The sequence below is a fragment of the Gymnodraco acuticeps genome, unplaced genomic scaffold (assembly GCF_902827175.1).
Source record: "Gymnodraco acuticeps unplaced genomic scaffold, fGymAcu1.1, whole genome shotgun sequence".
NCBI classification, from domain to species: domain Eukaryota; kingdom Metazoa; phylum Chordata; class Actinopteri; order Perciformes; family Bathydraconidae; genus Gymnodraco; species Gymnodraco acuticeps.
The window spans coordinates 1262232-1283219 of NW_022991444.1; the positions used below are offsets into that span (position 1 = coordinate 1262232).

The 20988-nt window shown below is 40.3% G+C and overlaps 1 protein-coding gene across 1 annotated transcript; it reads left to right on the forward strand.

The window, feature by feature from the left end:
- Positions 1–7930: 7930 nt before the first annotated feature.
- On the forward strand, positions 7931–20956 carry fam50a (family with sequence similarity 50 member A). Its single transcript, XM_034196474.1, has 13 exons — positions 7931–8212; positions 9375–9459; positions 9649–9748; positions 12412–12536; positions 13600–13676; positions 14019–14085; positions 15123–15184; positions 15311–15387; positions 15694–15748; positions 16360–16408; positions 16523–16593; positions 17850–17960; positions 20693–20956. Exons 1-13 carry the CDS (start codon positions 8102–8104, stop codon positions 20699–20701), a joined length of 999 nt encoding a protein of 332 aa, XP_034052365.1. The 5' UTR covers positions 7931–8101; the 3' UTR covers positions 20702–20956.
- Positions 20957–20988: the final 32 nt, after the last annotated feature.

The following is a 20988-nucleotide window of genomic DNA, read 5'->3' on the forward strand; positions in this document are numbered from 1 at the left end:
ACACTTCCTGCCCCGCCCCCGTCTAACTGTACAGAAAGCGGCGAGATGCATTTCCTTAGGAATCGACAAGCAGAACCGAAACTAACATTTCTAAACGAACAATGGCGGATACGTACAATTTGCGAATGAGTTCTGCCTTTTGTAAACTGAATGTATCAATAATTTGTCAATAAACGTCACTTGTCCGCCGGACAAGTCAATTGACAGATCTACTTGTCCGATATTGTAAATAACACGTCCCGGACGGTGGGACGTGTACTTTTTCGCACACTGCCGCCCCCGACATACAAAGCAAAAAACCCCGGGGATTTTATGCGAGCAATATATATATATATATAAACTCCCCAAACAGGCGAAAACCTACCAGTTCCACCCACTGTCTCTGCCACCTCCCTCCATGACTGGTTCTTCTGGTTTGTATCCCGGTAGGTGAAGAGGGTCTGGTCATACAAAACCGGGTGATTTGCTACGGCGATAATTAGTTTCTCCTCCATATTTTTTTGAAATATAGAAATGAACAGCGGGATATCTCTCCCAGCTTAGACGCGGTTTGATTGGCTAGGGCTTGAGCTGTCAGATTTTCAGAAACAGGATTTGATTGGCTGGCGCTGGCTACTCCGGCGTCAGAAGTTGAACATTGTTCAACTTCTGACGCCGGAGACGGACCGCTATGCTACCCACAATTCAGTTCGGCGAAAAGCGAGGCAACGTGACGTCACCCCATTCAAAGTGAATGGGCAGACGCGTTGGAAACCGTTTTTGAAGCTGTCGAAGCTGTAGTGTGGACGGGCCGTCACTAAGAAACTACTTATATTGTGAAAACAAAGATCTGCACACCGAATATTTTTGTAGTCTATCAGGACCATCATTTGTTTGTGACGCTGCCTGCACCTCAGAGAAGGGGTGGTTATAGTCAGGCTTATAAAGTGTGGCGAAAAACACAGTCAGCTGATCGAATGCACCTATTTCCACATCTACACTCCATCAGCTGATTATTTCTATTTGCCTCACTTTATGAGCTTCACATCACTTGTGCCTTGAACTGCAGAGTTTGCAACGTCACAAATAAATGGGGCCAATCTTCAGTCAGATGTGAATGTGTAATCTAACATTTTCAGTAAGAATAATGGACAAAAGGAATGCAAATACAATTTATTGAAATGTGAACCAAAAGTTAATCAAACATGTTTTAAATAAAAAGCACATATGGACAGAAGGTGTAAACCTATTAAATGTATAAGTAAACACATTTAGTCAAATAACGTGACAGACTAGGCCTGTGCAGTTGGTATCAGCTATGCCCAGCATGGGCTCCTCCATCAGGCCTGGTCCTCCTCGCTGAGGAAAGACCCTCAGTCCTCTCCAAACCAACAGACAGGACGTCCATCACACGGAGGTTTCTCCCTGAAGTCTCTGCAGCCCTCTGGACACCACGCTGTCTCAATCTGTCCACACTGAATATGAGAGGGGGAAAATGAAAATAATAAATGCTTTAGATCAGTGGTTCCCAAACTTTTTGTGCCCAAGGCACACCAAAGGACAAGTAAAAATCTCAAGACACACCTATTGTGCAAAATAGCCCTTATAACACGTGTTATCACTCATATCATGTAAAATATCTGTAAATGTGCATAATTATTTACTAATGCCAAATAAAATGTGACAAAGACAACTATATTACTTTGAAACTTTATCAAATTAAGTTTCATCAAAGCAGCAACACACTCATTTAAACCAGACAGGTCACAAAATAAAAAATGAGGCAAAGGAAACTCAGCAGAAATTCAGCACAGAGAACTGTCAATGCAAGGAAGCTGCATTGTCCATGGTCCTGAACTACAAATTATAAATGTAACATTTCAGCAATCAGCATTGAAACATGTGCTATTGTAAATATTTTTGCCGACTTACAAATTAGTGAGATAAATGTGCCTGTCGGGGCGCGCAGAATTTTGTAATCCTTGGTGGCACTGAGGAGAGGGCCACTCGCAAGTCCTGTTCAACAGAGAGCCGTGACCTCCTGATGTTCTTCATGTAAATCAGAGTAGAGAACGCCAACTCCAGAGATGGAGTCGTTACTAAAAAAATGTAATATATTACATATTACTTTTTTTTAAAAAGTAATATATTACACTACTTCGTTACTATCTACATAAATTAACTCGTTACTTTACTCGCCGAGCACGTACGAACTGCGCATGCGTGAGTGGCAATAACTTTCCTTACCAGCAGGCGGCGGTAGTGTGTATTTGTCATTCAAAACAGGCAACCGGAAGACAGAGAAGAAGAACAGACTACGTGATATAAACAAACAACAAATAGCGTGTGCGGTAGCTTCACCTTAGCATGTGTTCTTTGCAGGTGTTTCTTGAGGTTTGACGTGGTGTTTACAGCAGTGGATAACAGCTTCTGGCCTGGACACAGTTTGCACCTCACCGTCACATTCCTGTCTATTCTTCGGACGAACTCAAATTAATGGGCATACCTCCACCCTTCGAAAGTTATCGCTGACTCAGCCATGTTTATGCAGCACTGCACGTGGAGATGTGGACGCGCAAGTCGCGCAGATTACGTACATATAAACCTACAAAGTACTGATATAGTAAATTAGTATTAGTTGTATATTGCAATAATAACGTATGGTTGTCACAAAATCCCACGGCACACCCGGACTTGCCTCACGGCACACCAGTGTGCCGCGGCACACCGTTTGGGAACCACTGCTTTAGACAATAAGAAATATAAAGTTAACTTGAGTTACTCAGTTTTTTTAGATTATCAATACTATTACTGTATAACTAATATCTCAGGTTAAGAGGCACATTCAAATAAAGATTGGTCTTTAAATACATTTTGTCTTTTGAATTGTTTGTCTAAAGTCAAGGATCTAGAACTGGTACTTAGATTTAATGATACAGTCTGGTTATTATGCTGTTTGGAGGAGGCCTCACAGGTAAGAGCACTAACTAGCTACCATCACATGTACCTTAGCTTGACTTAAATGTATTAAACGTATAATTAAGTGATATCAAAATATAAATAACTAATGTCATGCAAACATATTAATATTTGCTTGATTCCAGAGTTGAATTTAGCACAATTGCAAACAAACGTGAAGGGATTTTAAGATTCTGAAGTCTTCGTTCTAAATAGAAAATAGCATGGATAATTTACAAAGGCTTTAAAAACACAGCAGGAGCCCAAGACAATTATAAAACTTGTCATTATTTCAGTACAGTTCAATTGGTTTTATTTTTCCATAAATGGTTATCAACCGTTAGTGCCAAAGCAGTAGGCTATACCAGGGTTTTTCAAAGTGGGGGCCGCCAGGGGGGTTGCGAACATTTTGAGGGAAAGGGAAAAAAGGGGGTAAAATGAAAAAAAAAATTAATATATGTTTTTTTAGATGTTCCTTTGATGCCCAATTGTTTAATATATTAAAAACAAATTAAACAAAACGACCGCCCTTCAAGCCAATCAGAATCGAGCTGTCGCTACTGAGAGTGTAACTGAGTTGCTGCGTGAACACTAGCTAGCTACCTCCTGCTAAAGGATCAAATGGACAAATATCTTAAAAGAAAAACACCATCTGACGATCAGAATGAAGATGTCCCCGCTGCAAAAGATTCACAGCCACGGAATACCTGGCCGTCTAAAACTCGAAGGAATGAGCCATCATACATAAAGTTTGGTTTTACCGCGGCAAGTAAGAACGGCCGTGATGTACCTAAATGTGTTCTCTGCCTCGAGATCCTCGCCAACGAGTGTCTAAACTTAGCCATCTAAACTTGATGGACATCTCAAACAAAAGCACCCAGCTGAAGCTAATAAATAAATAGACTTTTTTTAAAGAAAAGAAGAGCACCTAGTGATGCAATCGGCTACTTTTAAGCAGCAAGCCGGCGTCCCTGAGCGGGCCTTGAAGGCATCATTTTTAGCATCATACCACATCGCCCGTGCAAAGAAACCGCACACAATAGGAGAGGATTTAATTCTACCAGCTACCATCGATATTGTTCGGGAAATGCTAGGTGAGGATGCTGCCAGCAAAATCAACGCAGTACCACTCTCAGATAATTCTGTGAGCCGACGGATTGGTGACATGGCTCAAGACGTATCTGCTCAGCTTTTGGAGCAAGTGAGAGCTAGCGAATATTTCGCTCTGCAGCTGGATGAGAGCACGGATGTAGCAAATGTCGCAGAATTGCTTGCATACATCAGATTTATTTCAGAAGACAACTTTGTTGAGGAAATATTATTTTGCAAAGCACTGGAAGGTAGGACCACATGAAGAGACATTTTCCAAGTTTTAGATGAGTACATCATCTCACACGGACTTGACTGGTCTCGTTGTGTGGGTGTGTGCTCAGATGGGGCAGTGGGGCTATGACAGGCAAAACAAGCGGAGTGACAGCTTTGATAAAGCAGAAGGCCCCAAATGTAGTGGCAACGCACTGCATGCTCCATCGGGAGGCACTTGTTGCTAAACGAATGGATGATGAACTACATCAGATACTACAGGAAGTTATACAAGTAGTGAATTTCATAAAAGCTCGGCCCTTAAAACACCGACTGTTCGCTATTTTGTGTAACGAGATGGGCGCAAAGTTTGAGGGGTTACTGCTCCATTCCAACATGCGCTGGCTTTCCCGTGGGGCGGTGCTGAATCGTGTTTTTGAACTGCGAAGGGAGATCGGTGAATTCCTCTCTTCTGAAAATCATCAACTGGCTGGCCGTTTTTCAGATGCTTCATGGCTCCGGAAACTTGCATACATGTCGGACATATTCCAGCATCTAAATGTCCTGAATAAGAGCATGCAGGGGCGCGAGACGTACATATTACATGTGCAGGACAAAGTACAGGCTTTTACAAAGAAAATCGCCCTGTGGTCGACCAAACTCAAGGAGGGAGTGACAGAGATGTTCCCACAGCTTCACCAAGCGCTTCTGTCATCCGGTGCTGATCCAGGCACCATTTCACCACTGATCCAGTCGCACCTAGCGCACCTGCAGGGATATTTCAAAGAATATTTCCCTGACCTGGAAGACAACTCAAATCAAAATTGGATAAGAAACCCATTTGCCCCAGGAGTAGGTGAGAGTCTGGATCGTATGTCCCAAGAGAGACTCATAGACATGGCGAATGAATGGGAGTTGAAGGTGACATTTCAAGCTGTTTCCCTCCCACAGTACTGGCTTTATGTCAAAAAAGACTATCCTGCACTGGCTGAGAGAGCTCTCAAATCCCTGCTTCCATTTGCCACCACATACCTCTGCGAGTATGGCTTTTCTACATTGAAGGTATTGAAAACAAAGCACAGAGCACGTTTGCAAGTGGACAATGACATTCGTCTGGCACTGACAAACCTAAAACCTAGGATTGATAAACTGTGTAGGAGCCACCAAGCCCACCCCTCCCACTAGTGAGGGAACATGTATACACTGTACACAAAGAGACACACATAGTGAAATGACAAGGACTGTTTATAACTGAAGACACACTGAATGTAATGAATAAATGGCAAAACAAACAAAAAATACTGTACATGTTAACTATTAATATTACTGTTGAATAGTATGTATAATGTTATATATATATATATATATATATATATATATATTATTATTAAGACAGAAATAACTTTCAAAAATGCTCAAAATATATGTTTATTGTTCATATTACTGTTGAATATGACTGTAAAAACTACACTGCGCATGCTCAGAGTATTGTCCTATTTAATGTGTGTGGCAAAAAAATAATGACCATAGGGGCATAGAGCTGCCATCCCCACCATACGTCATCTCACATAATTCAGAGCTGATTGGCTGTAAGTACGTGTGCCGCGAAAAGTGTGGTGTGTGAAGAGGAGGAGAGAGAGCTGCAGTAAGGCGTCCTAAAACCCGGAAATAAACTGCGCATGGCTTCCCTCCACAAAAAAGCAATGATATTTCTCCATAGGATTTTAGAAAATAGCTCAAAATAAGATCTGTGGGAAACAAACCTGTTAGATAAATGCACGTTTTGTTCAGCCGGATAATATCCACATGTCTACCCTACTTTTATAATTTTTGAATCATAAATATATCGATTAGATTTATGATAGCCTTTTGAAACTACAAGAACATAAGGAGAACTTTTACAAAAAAGTAATAGAGATTTTTGTCCAGAAGGATAGGCAAATGGACTTCATCTTCATGTCAAGGTAAGACTGCAATTTGATTGAAAATGGGATCTTACTAAGAGAGAACAATTCAATATTTAAATGATACAATTACATTTTTTGGGTATCCTTTTGTTGAACTGTCTGTTTAAAATTAATTGAAGCATCAGACAAAAAAAGCTTTTGAAAATAATATTATATTTTGATTTAGGTCAAAATATAATATTTGTAAACCTGAAGAGTCAGAGCCAGTGCCTCACCAGCCATGAACCTCACTGCAGAAGCTTATATATAGACATCTAAGTTTTTTGTGCCCCACCACTTTTGTACATATAAAAACGCCACTGCGTGGTTCATTGTTTATTAATGTGTTTCTGCAGCATTTACCGACCGCTGCAGTGTTGGCTGCTCTTCTACGGGAGTTTATTCTCCTCCGTTAGCTCCCGGTTAGCTCACATTGCAGCGGCCGCTCTAAAGTATTCACTGTCCGACTCACACAAGCAGCTGATACATATCCCCAGTTCCCCTTAGCCTAAGTGAATGTGTGTCAGTCTGAATTGACGCTGTTTGGTATCACAACGCTGTTATGAAAGTTTCTCTGGTATAAAATGGGTGATGTTAGCATAGCAACCGAAGCTAAACTGACTACTTGCTATTGCTATCCTATTGTGGCATAAACCGTTTTCTACAGGCACATTTTACCAGCGTATTTTTATGATGATTCTACTTGTGATAGTCGGACACGACAACCTGTGCAGCCCATGTATTGATTCCATCCGATAGCTGCTATAATACAAAACAAAACGTCTGCCTCTCTCCACAATGATCAATAACAGTGAACGGATGGTCAAAGTAAGGTACAAATAAACAGAATCACACGAAGCCTGGTTAGTGTTGCCTGACTTTATAATAATAATAATAATTCCTTACATTTATTATAGCGCTTTTCCAGATGCTCAAAGCGCTTTACAAATACACATTACACATATTGTTTATACATGCAATGGTCACTGCAATGGTTATAAAGTGTGTTTATAAGCACTACTGCTTGTAGGCAGGCATGACAGTCGACCCATGTTCAGGGGAGGTGGGTTTAGTTTCCTGCACGCCTCGACGTAAGAGAGACGTAAGCGACGCCACCTCTTAGCTCCGAAGCTCTTGCCTCGAGTCTAGACCGACAATTTTTTTGGAGCTGGAAGTGAACCGGATTCCGGAGCAAAGAGCCGGCGCCGCTGCGGTGTGAACAGGAAAACCCGGCGCTTTTCAGGCTCCAGCTCCGAGCCGGAGCTGAAAAAGCACTGGCGTGAAAGGGGCAAGACTGACCCAAGCAAGCCTCGTTGTTCTGATAGCTCTGCCCCTGCGCTCCAACCCCCCTCCCTCCCCCACATCTACAGGTGAAAATTACTTTTGCGACACATTTATCGCAAGAAGTGTAGCAAAAGTCAAGACCGCAGATTCGTCGATTTATACTGCCACAGAGCAGATTCGTCAAGTTGTAAAACATTTTTTTTCTTCTGTGACTTCAAATTTGGTTCACAGTTACGTGGATATTTTATACAAGTGTACATTTGGTTCACTATTACGTGGATATTTTATACAAGTGTAATGTATGCACCCAAGCTCAGATTTTTTTTCTGCAAGTGCTCACATCAGGTTTTACACGCTCTCGCATTTTGCACCATATCTACCTTCATATATTCTGACTTCTGAATGTAATAATTCCGAGCTCTCCTGGGTAACCTGAAGGCATCGTTTATATTTCTCCCGTTACTACCCGGCATGCACTTCGTCGTCGCCATTTTTCTTGTTGTGTTGTGCTGCTGGGAGTTATACCTTCGTAGCTCTTAATAAAATCAGTCTATTTCAGAATTGAATTTACCTTTTTGTTGTTTGTGGAATACATAATCTTATTAGAGAGCGTTAGGAGCAGAAAGAGCAACATGGCGCAGTACAAAGGAGCCGCCAGTGAGGCCGGCAGAGCCATGCAGCTGATGAAGAAACGAGAAAAAGAAAGATCACAGCTCGAGCAGCTAAAACTGAAAATTGCCGAGGTAAGTAGCTTTTTACAATCAATGATAACGTGTTAGAATCATTTATTGCGAACTGACTTAGTATATTCTCCAAAATAATGATCGTCAGCCGTTATGAGACCTTACGCGAGAGCCCTGAGTCCCAGCAAAGTGGAGGTTCAGTGAAGGCGTCGCAGTTGCAGTGTTTTACTTATCATCCTTTTTGTTCAAGATTCAAAGCTTTATTGGCATATGCACAGTAGCTACAGTGTAGTTATGCTCCTCCAACAATGGAACATACGTGTATGTAAGACATTACCCAATAAAACATATATAAAAAAATCAATATATAGTGCAAGGAGAAAAACTGAATAGAATTACAATAGTGCAAGATTATGTTGTAAGACCAATGTGCAAGTATTGCTGAAGTAAACTTTATACATTTCGAATAAAATACAATAAAATGTTGCAAGTGAACAAGTAAATGCATCTTTATGACTTGATTTAACCAAAGGTTTGTGGAAAGCAACTCTTCATTTTTAAAGGACATTATTTATTACCTCATCTTGGACATTAGCTAACTTTTTGCTTAACGATATTCTTATTATTTGTACATTTTATGTACACAAAACTGAGTATATCTAAGTGTTGTGTTGGAAAAAAAAGAGGATTTTTTCCCCTCCCTTTTTTAAAGCAGAAATAATAATGCAACAATATTGTTCGGAAGAATATGATTCACATAAATAGCCCTTTAATGTTTTTATTGTTTATTATCTATTATACATTTCTATACTGTGTATTTCTGTTTTATAACAACCTGATCCTATTAATTTATTTTTAATATCTGAAAGCATGTTGTTTGGTACGTACAAATATATTTAAAAAAGTCCTATCTACTAGGGATGGGAACGATTTATCGAATATTCGAAATTATTCAGGTTTTGGAATATGAGTTCTGAATATTATTTTTTAAAAATAAATAATTTTATAGGATATATTCATTTCGGTTAATCGTTTTTTGGGGGGTCGAATATTTGAATATACATTTGCTTTCAAATTCCCATCCCTACTATCTACATAGCGTTTAGCTAGTAGGGTATCATGAGGCATCCTAACCGTATGTTACTATTAATGCTTACAAACATGGCAGGCTAAACTTTCCCTCCAGTTTGTCTTGTCTGTAATGTGTGTCTGTTTCTTACAGGACAACATGGTGAAGTCTAACATCGATAAGAAATTCTCCGCTCACTATGATGCTGTGGAGGCAGAGCTCAAGTCCAGCACAGTTGGTAAGAATTCTAGTTTTTGGACATCGAATACTTCTGTTATCACCACAAACTGTCCCTGCATGGACCGAATGAGCATTTGGCTCAAAAGAGATATTGGGAAAGGAAACCAATAATGCAACATCATTGCAATGTGGCTTGTGGTTCTATATAGACATGTGATTGTTGTTTGACTATTGTTTACTTGGTCAGGTCTGGTGACATTGAATGACATGAAGGCCAGGCAGGAGGCGCTGGTGAAGGAGAGAGAGAAACAGCTGGCCAAGAAGGAGCAGTCCAAGGAGCTCATGCTGTGAGTTATCATATGTATTATCACACAGTAGCTTTGGTTTAGGAACAGAAGATGCCTTTGGTTTAGCTGTGGTGATTCGCAGCGCTGTGATCGCGATGAAGTCCCTTCATATCTTAACGTCAGCTTTCAAATTCTGGCTATTGCATTTAGTCATCACAAATCATTAAGTGGTGTTATATTGTGGAGATTATCCTGCTGAACCAACGTGTATGTATTAGGGCTGCTCGATTATGGCAACAATCATAATCTCCATTATTTGGGTCAATAATTGATATCACGATTATTAAAAACGATTATCCATTTACTTTGAAAACATCCATTTATTGAAGAAAAAAATGTGAACAGTATGTTTTTAACAGTTCATTACCTTTAAGTAAAATTCAACTGAAAAACCAATAATAATAATAATTTTTTTAAAAATCGTTTTATTTCGATTACGTTGCTTTCGTAATCGTTGCAAGCCAAAATCGTAATTGCGATTAAAATACGATTAATTGAGCAGCCCTAGTATGTATCATAATCGTGTGTTTGCCAAATATCTTATTATGCTAAATTCCTTAATCCAATGGGAAAATCCCATTGGATTAAGTCAAGGAAGCCATGTGGTGCTCAGTTCAGGTGGTGTGTCCATCCATCCATCCATCTTCTCCCGCTTATCCGTGGTCGGGTCGCGGGGGTAGCAGTTCCAGCAGAGAGCCCCAAACTTTCTTTTCCCTGGCGACATCAACCAGCTCTGACTGGGGGATCCCAAGGCGCTCCCAGGCCAGCGAAGAGATATAATCCCTCCACCTGGTCCTAGGTCTACCCCTTGGTCTCTTCCCAGCTGGACGTGCCTGGAACACCTCCCTAGGGAGGCGCCCAGGTGGCATCCTAACTAGGTGCCCGAACCACCTCAACTGGCTCCTTTCGACGCGAAGGAGGAGCGGCTCAACTCCGAGTCCCTCCCTGATGACCGAACTTCTCACCTTATCCCTAAGGGAGACACCAGCCACCCTGCGGAGAAAACCCATCTCGGCCGCTTGTATCCGCGATCTCGTTCTTTCGGTCATGACCCATCCTTCATGACCATAGGTGAGGGTAGGAACGAAAATGGCCCGGTAGACAGAGAGCTTTGCCTTCTGGCTCAGCTCCCTTTTCGTCACAACGGTGCGGTAAAGCGACTGCAGTACCGCTCCCGCTGCTCCGATTCTCCGGCCCATCTCACGCTCCATTGTTCCCTCACTCGAGAACAAGACCCCGAGATACTTGAACTCCTTCACTTGGAGTAAGGACTCATTCCCTACTTGGAGTGGACAGTCCATCGGTTTCCTGCTGAGAACCATGGCCTCAGATTTGGAGGTGCTGATCCTCATCCCAGCCGCTTCACACTCGGTTGCGAACCGATCCAGTGAGTGCTGAAGGTCGCAGACCGATGAAGCCATTAGAACCACATCATCTGCAAAAAGCAGTGGTGCAATCCTTAGTCCACCGAACTGCAGACTGGTGTGTCAACATTTTTAAATAGTAGTCTGCATCCAGAGTTGGGTGTAACGCGTTACAAAGTAACAATATTCCTTTTGTCGGTAACGGAGTAGTGTAACGCGCTACTTTTATAATTCAGTAATCACACTACAGTTACTAACATTGCCCCGACACGCGTTACTTCGTTACTTTTATAAAATCAGTCATAATCAAACCTCAACAAACACCTGCAAAGAACACATGCTAAGGTGAAGCTAACGCACAGCTATTTGTTGTTTGTTTATATCACGTAGTCTGTTCTTCTTCTCTGTCTTTCGGTTGTTGCCTGTTTTGAATGACGAATACACACTACCGCCGCCTGCTGGTAAGGAGAGTTATTGCCACTCACGCATGCGCAGTTCGTACGTGCTCGGCTGAAGTCTTTGCGGTGTGCTCCAGTCTGGTTCCAGTGCAACACATGGCCAACACGCAGGAGAACACGCCGACACAACAGCGTGAGCAGAGATAGACTGCGCAAAATACAGATATCAGGAGACAGAGGACAGCCATGGTCAGCTAGGAAAACATTCAGGATCTGGATCAGTGTTATGCGACAATGGAAACTGAACTAAAGAGAACATTTTAAACTTTAGCAGTCTGCGTGATCTGCCTGCAGGGAGGGGCGGGCCGGCTCTGCGAGTAAAGTAACGAGCAAAGTAACGAGTTACTTTATGTAGAGAGTAACGAAGTAGTGTAATATATTACTTTTTTTTAAAGTAATATGTAATGTATTACTTTTTTTTAGTTACTTTTTTTTAGTATCTCTGTCTGCATCCAACTAGTGCAAAAACTGGTTGGATCAGGATTATTTTTATATTTCTTGTGCCTTTAGAAACAATATGACTAAATAAAGATTGATTTGAGGGATTAGTATACCTACGAAGCTATTGTCCTGAAGCTCAACACTTTCAACACTGGGTGGCGTCCAACCCGACCTGTCCCAACAAGCAAGCTGTTCCTCCAGCTGCTAACTGTAACTAATACCTTTGTTTGTTTGGGCACCTGTACAATTTGGCAACAATAAGACAGCTGTCAATGAAGAAGATGCACACTTTATATATTACTCATTTAAGTAAGGCGGGGATAGGTAATGTGTGTCATCATGGCTCTATGCCGGTCATTCCTGTCTTTTTATACATCGTTGATTTTTTTTATGGTTGCAGCAAGCTGGAGAAGCAGAAAGAGAAGAAGAGGAAGGAGGAACAGAAGAGGAAAATCGCCAGTTTATCGTTTAATCCCGAAGACGAAGGAGAAGAAGAAGAGGAGGAGGAAGAGGAAGAAGAGGATGGTGAGTCTTTACTATATGAGAGTGACAGCGTAAAAGAGCTCCACTGACATCCTCAACATCCATATAAAATGTACATGGATTTGGGAAATGATTCAAATGTACAAACGTATTCAAATACATTGGATATGCTCTTCTTATGGTGCATTCAAGACGGGTTGATAGCGATGTTGTTTACGCGTCCAAGCAAAATAGTTGTGTTGCTTTCTGCACTTAATTATGGAAGATATTACAACTATTGCTGCTTTGTCCCTTCTGCGGAAGTCCTACAAAAGTAGCAGCAAACGCCGTCGTGTCTGGGTTCATAATATCATCCGGCGTCGCACACAATTTGGTGAATTTCATCGTCTTATCCAGGTACTTATCTTCCTCCAAGCCAGCTCTTTTTTGTTTCTGTCCCCGAAGATATACGACATTAGTACCCAAAAATCGCATTGCTTCCGGTGTGAACGCACCATTCCAGCCACCAACATCCGACTGTTCTCCCGAAAGCCAAAACAAAAAAGGAATCTTTCTCTAATGGCAGTAGAAAACGAGTCTGTATCCAATTGTAAAGCAGGTTTTCTCAGGGTCAAAAAACCTGCATATATTTCTTGTAAAGAAAGGGTTTGAGAAAATCTAAATAATAGACCATCAATGCAGATGTTAAGAAATGGGAGTCAAACAAAACAATGTCCTTGTCACATGCTTTGAGTAGTTGTTGCATCACAGCTTGGCTCAAATACATGTATTATATAAATATAGAAGTTTAAGTTCAGTTTTGGTTATTGTGATTATAGCATATATAAAACAATTACTTACTTTTCTGTTTTGTTTTTATCTTTGTGCTGCTTATAGAAACGTTTCAATATGTTTGCTTTCTTGCTGAATTAGATTTGGAGATGAATACCACTCCATGTCTTGTGCTAAATAACAGGCTACAACCAGTAGACAGTTAGCTTAGCATTGCTCCTCTGTAGCACATAACCCCGCAAATGATCAGCATGTCACTTTTATACTTTGTTTTTCTAAGATTTAACATGGTTATTAGGAAGTTTGTCTAATTAACTGTACTATGTCTGTATAGATTATCCAACAAAGAAGAAGAAGCTGGGGAAAAATCCAGATGTGGACACGAGCTTCCTTCCTGATCGAGACAGAGAGGTGAGGGGAATATAAAACATTTCTGTCAGTGGCTAACATTCTTCTTATTTCTTTTTATATTTCAGGTAAATATTTCAACTCGTTTGAGGGAGTTATCATATTCCAGATGAGGCCAGAGGAATTTAAAGATCAGCTTGGCAGAATGCAGAATGAAACACAAACCAAGCAACACTTAGGGTAGTAGCAAGCAATCTAGATACAGTATATATCCCCCTTTTAAACAAGCAAACAGACTTCTGAATAATTGTAGCTCACAGTACTGTGTTAAAGTTTCCATTTTGATACTGTGACAGCAAATTCTTTATGGATAAACCTTAACATTTCCCTGCCTCTTGTGCTCAGGAGGAGGAGAATCGCCTCAGAGAGGAACTCCGGCAGGAGTGGGAGCTCAAACAGGAGAAGATCAAGAGTGAGTGTCAACACAAACATCCCTCATTACTTTACTTCAGTTGTGTTTCTCATGCCTTTCTGTCCACAATGACTTTGTTGAATTCCCTGCTTTACTTACAAACGCACACTTCCCATTAGGGATGGGTATCGTTAAGGTTTTAACGGTACTACTACTTTTATCGATATAGCTCATCGGTCCGGTCTTTTAACGGTTCTTTTGGAGAAAAAAACAAGGTAAACTAACTAAACAAATCGTGAACAAAACTAACATTGCTTTTTATTTAAATTAAATAAATAATATTTCACATCAAAAGAAACAACAATGTTTTAACAAATCGTATTAAATAATCTGATGACAGAACTGTAAACAGAATAGCTGAAACTTTAACAAAATAAATAATCATTACCCCATGTTTGTATAATGGAGTTAACTCTGTGTTGCTGCTAGCATACATAACACCTGGCGTGGAAACGTTACTCGTGGATGGGGCTACAGAGCTACTAGAAAGACAGTCGAACGCATTCCTCCGTCTGAATGTGGAGCACTTTTGATAAATGTTTAGACAAATTGTTCGTGTTACCGCCCTTACATGCTAAAGTCTTATTGCACTTTTGGTAACGAGGATTGTCCACATCAAGACGGGTAAAGTTTAACCACACCTCGGAGCGCGTTCTCTCCGCCATCTCCTCCGTGTGTGTGTGTGTTGCATGTAGCAGCTGCGTGTGTGTAAACTGCCCCGCCCCCTCCCAAGCAGGCGGGGGAGAGAGATATCTCGACTGGATTGGAAAGATCGAAAATATCCACATTTTGCAGTCTTTTTGCATGTTAGAAACGGAGTTGGCGACACTAAAACTGCAATATAATGTTTGTGTAGCAATAATACATATGACATTTTTTACATGTCTCCAGTACCGATAACAAGACCGATAACGTCGGAGCTTAACGGTACCACGGTCTTTAATAATTCAGCCCCGGGGCCCGTTTAATACCGGGGCTCGGTACCCATCCCTACTTCCCATGGATCCAAAATAATGGTGTGTATCTTTTGTCTTCAGGCGAGGAAATCGAGATCACATTCAGCTACTGGGACGGCTCAGGGCATCGTAAGACTGTCAAGGTAAAACACCATGAGCTGTTATTATTTGATTAAAGCTACAGATCTGTTGATGATGTTGTAAAACAATATACTTTGACAAAGTGGTTACTACTCTCTCCATGATTTCATTGTGTATTTGGCCCGCAGATGAAAAAGGGAAATACCATCCAGAACTTCCTGCAGAGGGCCCTGGAGGTCCTCAGAAAGGACTTCAGTGAGCTCAGGTGAGATGTTGAAGATGAGTACACTCTTTCTTAAAACACATAATGATGATTGGTCATATTCCATGACCCATATAAATGTATCTTTACTACATTCTGTCATGCTTGTGTCATGCAGGTAGACAAAATGATCAATCTGACCAAATTAACACAAATTAAAGAGGCCCTAATATGCCTCTGGGGGGTTTCCCTTTCCTGTAGTGTTTGATATATAATGTTGTGCATGTTAATGGTCTGCAAAGACTAAAATCCCAAAGTTCGAATTCATGTTTAAATTAATCTTTACTGAACTGATTTTCCTCTGGGCAGGTCTGCTGGAGTAGAGCAGCTAATGTACATCAAAGAAGATCTGATTATACCACATGTAAGCAGTTCAACCGTTGCCTGACTTTGTTTGGATTTGATTTGTTTCTCTTCATTTAATTGTTGTGACAGTTTTGGTTGATGAGAGATTCCTTTCACGCTCCAGGCGTTACTCAAGCTTGGTCAGCCAAACCCATCGGCTGTTGCCTCGTTGTGCTAATGCTTTCTGAATGAATAATAGATAAAGATCTCGTTTATTTTATCATTTGCCTGATCTGACAGGTTGATTGTAGGGATGAGTGATTTAGAGAACATTTTATTTCACAATATTTCTGATTAAATACTTTAATATCGACATAACACTTCATCATTCAGTCATTGAACTGATGAACTTACATACACTCAAATACCGTAAGAATCCAGAGCGATTTGGGTTTAAGTATCTTGCCCAAGGACACAGCGGCCAACCATTTCTGTTGATGATTTTTAGGAAAAAACCGAATAAATAATAAACCTTATACTCTAATAGCTTTCAATCTGTGCAAACATAGTACACAAATGCCAACTTAAACAAGTATAGAGTCTAGAGAATGTCAACAAATATTGAAATGTGTGGAGCAGGTGCGGCACTTTATCCCTCTTTGATTGTTCTCATCTGTTTGTCTCCTTCAGCACCACAGTTTCTACGACTTCATCGTAACCAAAGCCAGAGGCAAATCTGGTGAGTGATCCTCAGCTTTCAGCCAATCCATAAACAGTACCTGGCTTTGTTTCTATTACATTTTGAAATAGTTGTGTTACTGCCTTTGGACTCAGTTTATCTGTTTTCTTCCAGGTCCTCTGTTCAGCTTCGACGTCCACGATGATATCCGCCTGGTGAACGACGCCACCGTTGAGAAAGATGAGGTGAGGATTTGTTTTCATAGTGAGACAAAAGGACTTGGAGCAGTGCTTCTCAAAGTGTGGTCCCCCTAGTGGTCCGTGAGTATATTAGTAACATTTCACATTTGAAATAAATAAATGTAAGTTTTCCACACTCTCGCGGGAATATCTCCGCAATGGAGCGAGCTTAAGTTTCACCTTCGATTGCATGATATAGCCCAGCGCAACACCTTCATCACACATGTTGCCACTTGTTTGTACCATTTTCAGGCGATTTGTAATCTATTCTAGAAAAACGATGTGTTTTGGAATATTTGTGGAGTTAGGTGGTCTGCGAGTGTTTTTTTATTGGTTAAGTGGTCCTTGGTATGAAAAAGTTTGAGAAACACTGACTTAGAGGAAATGAACGGAATTCTTTAGTTGATCTGAACCAGTGCCGAAATTGAACGGCAAATCCTAACACAGGCTGTTGTTTTATAAGGAATTAATATCATACATACCGTACAAATATTTCTGATTTGGGGGGGGGGACTTCTGGAGTCAATAGATGCATCAGTTTTCAACCTTTTTCTTCATCATCCAAGATATATGTCAATGTCATTCCTTGCTATACTGTTTAGTGCAATCCATATTTAAGGTATAGATACTGAGATGAATATCAGCTTAAGGGAATTCTGCAACAAAAAGTGTGCATGTCGAAATGTTTGCTAAATGGTGGACAATAGATAAACCTGACACTATAACTTTTTTGACAGGAGCAGTATGTAACACAATGAAGTCCTTGACAACAATTGAAAGTAGACAAATAAATAAATAACATGAAAAGTAAGATAATTTGCAAAATGAATGGAAAATCAAATGGGAAATAATGTTTAAACAAGACAAACAAAAGATGAAAAATAAAATGTAATAGTGTTGAATCTAAGATGGGGGGGGGGGGGACAGCTTGTGTGACTTCAAACCTGCTTATTTGAGAATGAATTCAAATCAGCATTTTCCATCTTAAGTCATCACTGCCCTGCAGGACATATTGTTATGATGAACTGACAGCTTCCGAGCGCCTTCCTAGAAAGCATTAAACAGGATCTCACATGTAACCAAACATAGTTCATTGTGCCTCTGCTTGCAGTCAAACATTGAATCATAATTCCCATAATGGATGTTCTCTTGGTGATCGGTTCATTCTGCGTACATCTCAAGTGTGCAGAAATCCTTGGATGATCATTTGAGTGGGCATTCATTGCAAAGTGAAACACCCTTTCTGTGTTCTTGTCTTAAAGTCTCACGCTGGTAAAGTGGTGCTGAGGAGCTGGTATGAGAAGAACAAACACATCTTCCCTGCGAGTCGCTGGGAGCCGTACGATCCTGAGAAGAAATGGGACAAATATACGGTGAGGGGCCAATCATCTTTCAGGTTTCATCTTATCTTTATCTTATATCAGTGTTAGGAGGGTTACTTTAAAGGAGCCCTATTATGCTTTTTGGGGTTTTCCATTTCCTGTAGAGTGTTTTAAAGGTTTGTGTGCATGTACATGGTCTGCAAAGACTTAAATCCCAATGAGTGTCTCTCCCTCCCGCACTTCTATTGGCTAGCGATCCAACACATTGTAGGTGATAGGCTAAAGGGTAAACCATTTCTAATCAGTTGACCAATCACAACAGAGCCGGCCAGCTAACCTATCAGAGCAGACTGGGAAATAAATAAATATCAATAAGATGGTTTTACTTAAGTGTATTGTGTAAGACAACAGAAGAAAGTATTAGAAAAGAAGAAGCCAAGATATTGAGTATCAAAGATGATTTGATCAGTAGGAAAATCTGCCTACACACCAACACATGAGAACACACTACACTACTAAACACTACAGTTTAAAAAAGCTGAAATCAAATGAGAAAATGCTCTGTTTTAGTTTAATACACGCAGCTAAACTCACACACTATTTGATGAACATATAAATTCACCTACTGAATTATAAACCGAAAAAATGAAGCAAAGAAAGCTTAAAGCAGATTCAGCCAGTAGTAGATTCACACTGAAAGTATCAGCCTACAGAACAGAACAGCTTATCAAATAAATAACATCTGATCCTCTATATCCTCTTTTTAGGTTTGTATAAACATTGTAACCCTGCTAGTAATCCCCAACTTTAGGATAAGTAACTGTAATCTGATTACACTTATTTTCAAAGTAACTGTAAGGCAATAGAATTAGCTTTTTGTGTATAACCATTCTAATTGTAGATCTATTCAGTGTTCTTCTCGGTTTTAACATCTTTTTAAAAGTTTTAAAAAATCTCGTAAATTTCGTTGGCAGTAAATATCCCACTCTGAATAAAGGCCCTGAAATCCCCCGTTCACATATCTGTTTACACCAGGCTGTCTAATAAACGTGTGATCCTGGTAAGATCATAAAAGCCTTGTCGTGTTGTTTACAGCTACGGCCTATTCAATCAACTCTCACAACACGTTCTAAAGACGTAAATAGACTCAGACCTCACTGCGTGGAGGTTCTCAGAAGAAAAGCTCCCCCAACGCCAAGAAACGTTGCCAACGTTTTCTTGCATCGGCATGCTTTTGAAGTGCCACTGGTTTACCCAGTTACCTGGCACAGGAGGAGAGAGGAAGTTCATTCAGGTGAAATGGTTACTCCACCCCCAATATGCCAATTAATCATCTCATGTGACGTGGAATGTTGAATCAAACGCCTTACATAACTCCCAGGTGAACAAAGGATCCAGAAAGGAAAGAGAAGTCTTCATAAATGTTAATAATATTTATTTATAATAATATATATATATTTATACATTACAATTATAATACGTGGCGCTTGCGTCATCGCCACGGAGTAGCACACAGCCTCTGTGAGAGAGCGAGAGCTAGAGAGCACACCTGTATCTATTTAATATCGTTGTAAAAAATAAAGTAAGAAATCATTCCAATGTGTGCTATAGGACAGTACAAAAAACAGTTTAAAAGGAGAGTGATTAGTAAAATATGCATAAATAGAAAGAAAGAATGCTAACTAGGTAACATAAGATAAGAATAAACCAGTTTCAATGATTTGTTGTTGGTTGTGATCATATTCTAAAGATGTTTGGATTATTGAAAAATATACAGCTCCCTTTCATCTGAGTGTTGAGAGTGTCCATAAGTTCATGTTGCTCTCAAAGTGCACCAGATTGATGCTTTAACTTCAACATTTAAAAAAACAAAATCTTCCCGGGGGAGCATGCTGGATGCTAGGTCCACCCCCAAATAAAGCAGGTTAAAATAATTAAATTGCATACATTTTATTTTGATTGTTTGTTATGTGGATGTGTAGTATTTGTGTTACTGTATGTTCAATAAAGGTGATTTAGCAAAATACACCTTTAGAGCCTCAGGAGCCTTTCTTGAGCTGGAAGACACATAGAAACATATTGGCGGGGCGCACTTCGCACGCACACACACTAAAACATTTCACGCGCTCCACGCTCACATTTTGCTGGGCCCGTGTGCCTTAGCACCGCTGCTATGACTCCATCCTAGGGGAAACACTGAAACTATATCGGAAACAGTTTACAAACTCTGACACATCTTTCATTTACATAGTAGGCTCCCTAGCTCACACACACATGAATGTTCACTAAAGTTAGAGCTTTGCAGATTTGTTGCTGTGTTTTGTTTTTACATTTGAGGCTTCTACAGAGATATTTGATCAAACTTCAAGCGTCAAATGACATCCGCACTGAAACGAAAATGCCCTCAGACAACATTTCCTATTGAATACAGTTAGATTAAAGGGGCCCTATTATGCTTTTGGGTTTTCCCCTTCCATTTGTGCATACTGGTCTGCAAAGGCTACAATCCCTGTGTTCCACCCAGAGGTCACAGTCCTCACTCTACAGAGAGCAGAATCACTTCGGAGCTTCATTTGAAAACCTCCAATAGAAGCCTTAAATGTGAAAAACATGTGTTTGTGTATAAATGACTGTCACAGGATTTTGTGAGATGTTTGCTTTCACAAAGGACATCAATCGTTTAATCTAAAACAGGCAGACTACAAATATTCATTTAATCAAAGTTTGATTATTTGTTCAGATGGGATGTTTAATCGTGTGTATTGCGCTCGTTTGTTTTTCAGATCCGGTGAAACAGCTGTCCTCTTCACTCTGTGGAATCCTTCATGCAGATTTTTCTTCTGTTACGTTCCATGTTATTTTACTCATTTAATCAATGCTTTATCAAGATGTGATAAACTATTGATTCATGACTTGACTTTGAAATACTAGATTTCCCAGATGTATTTGAATTGCAAATGTTTCCTGTGAAAACATTCATGTGTGTATAGCTCATTAACATGATAATAAACATAGCCTTGGTATGACTCGGTTAACTGAAAGATTCATTTGGCTTCTTTATGGAATCTCATTCCTGCGA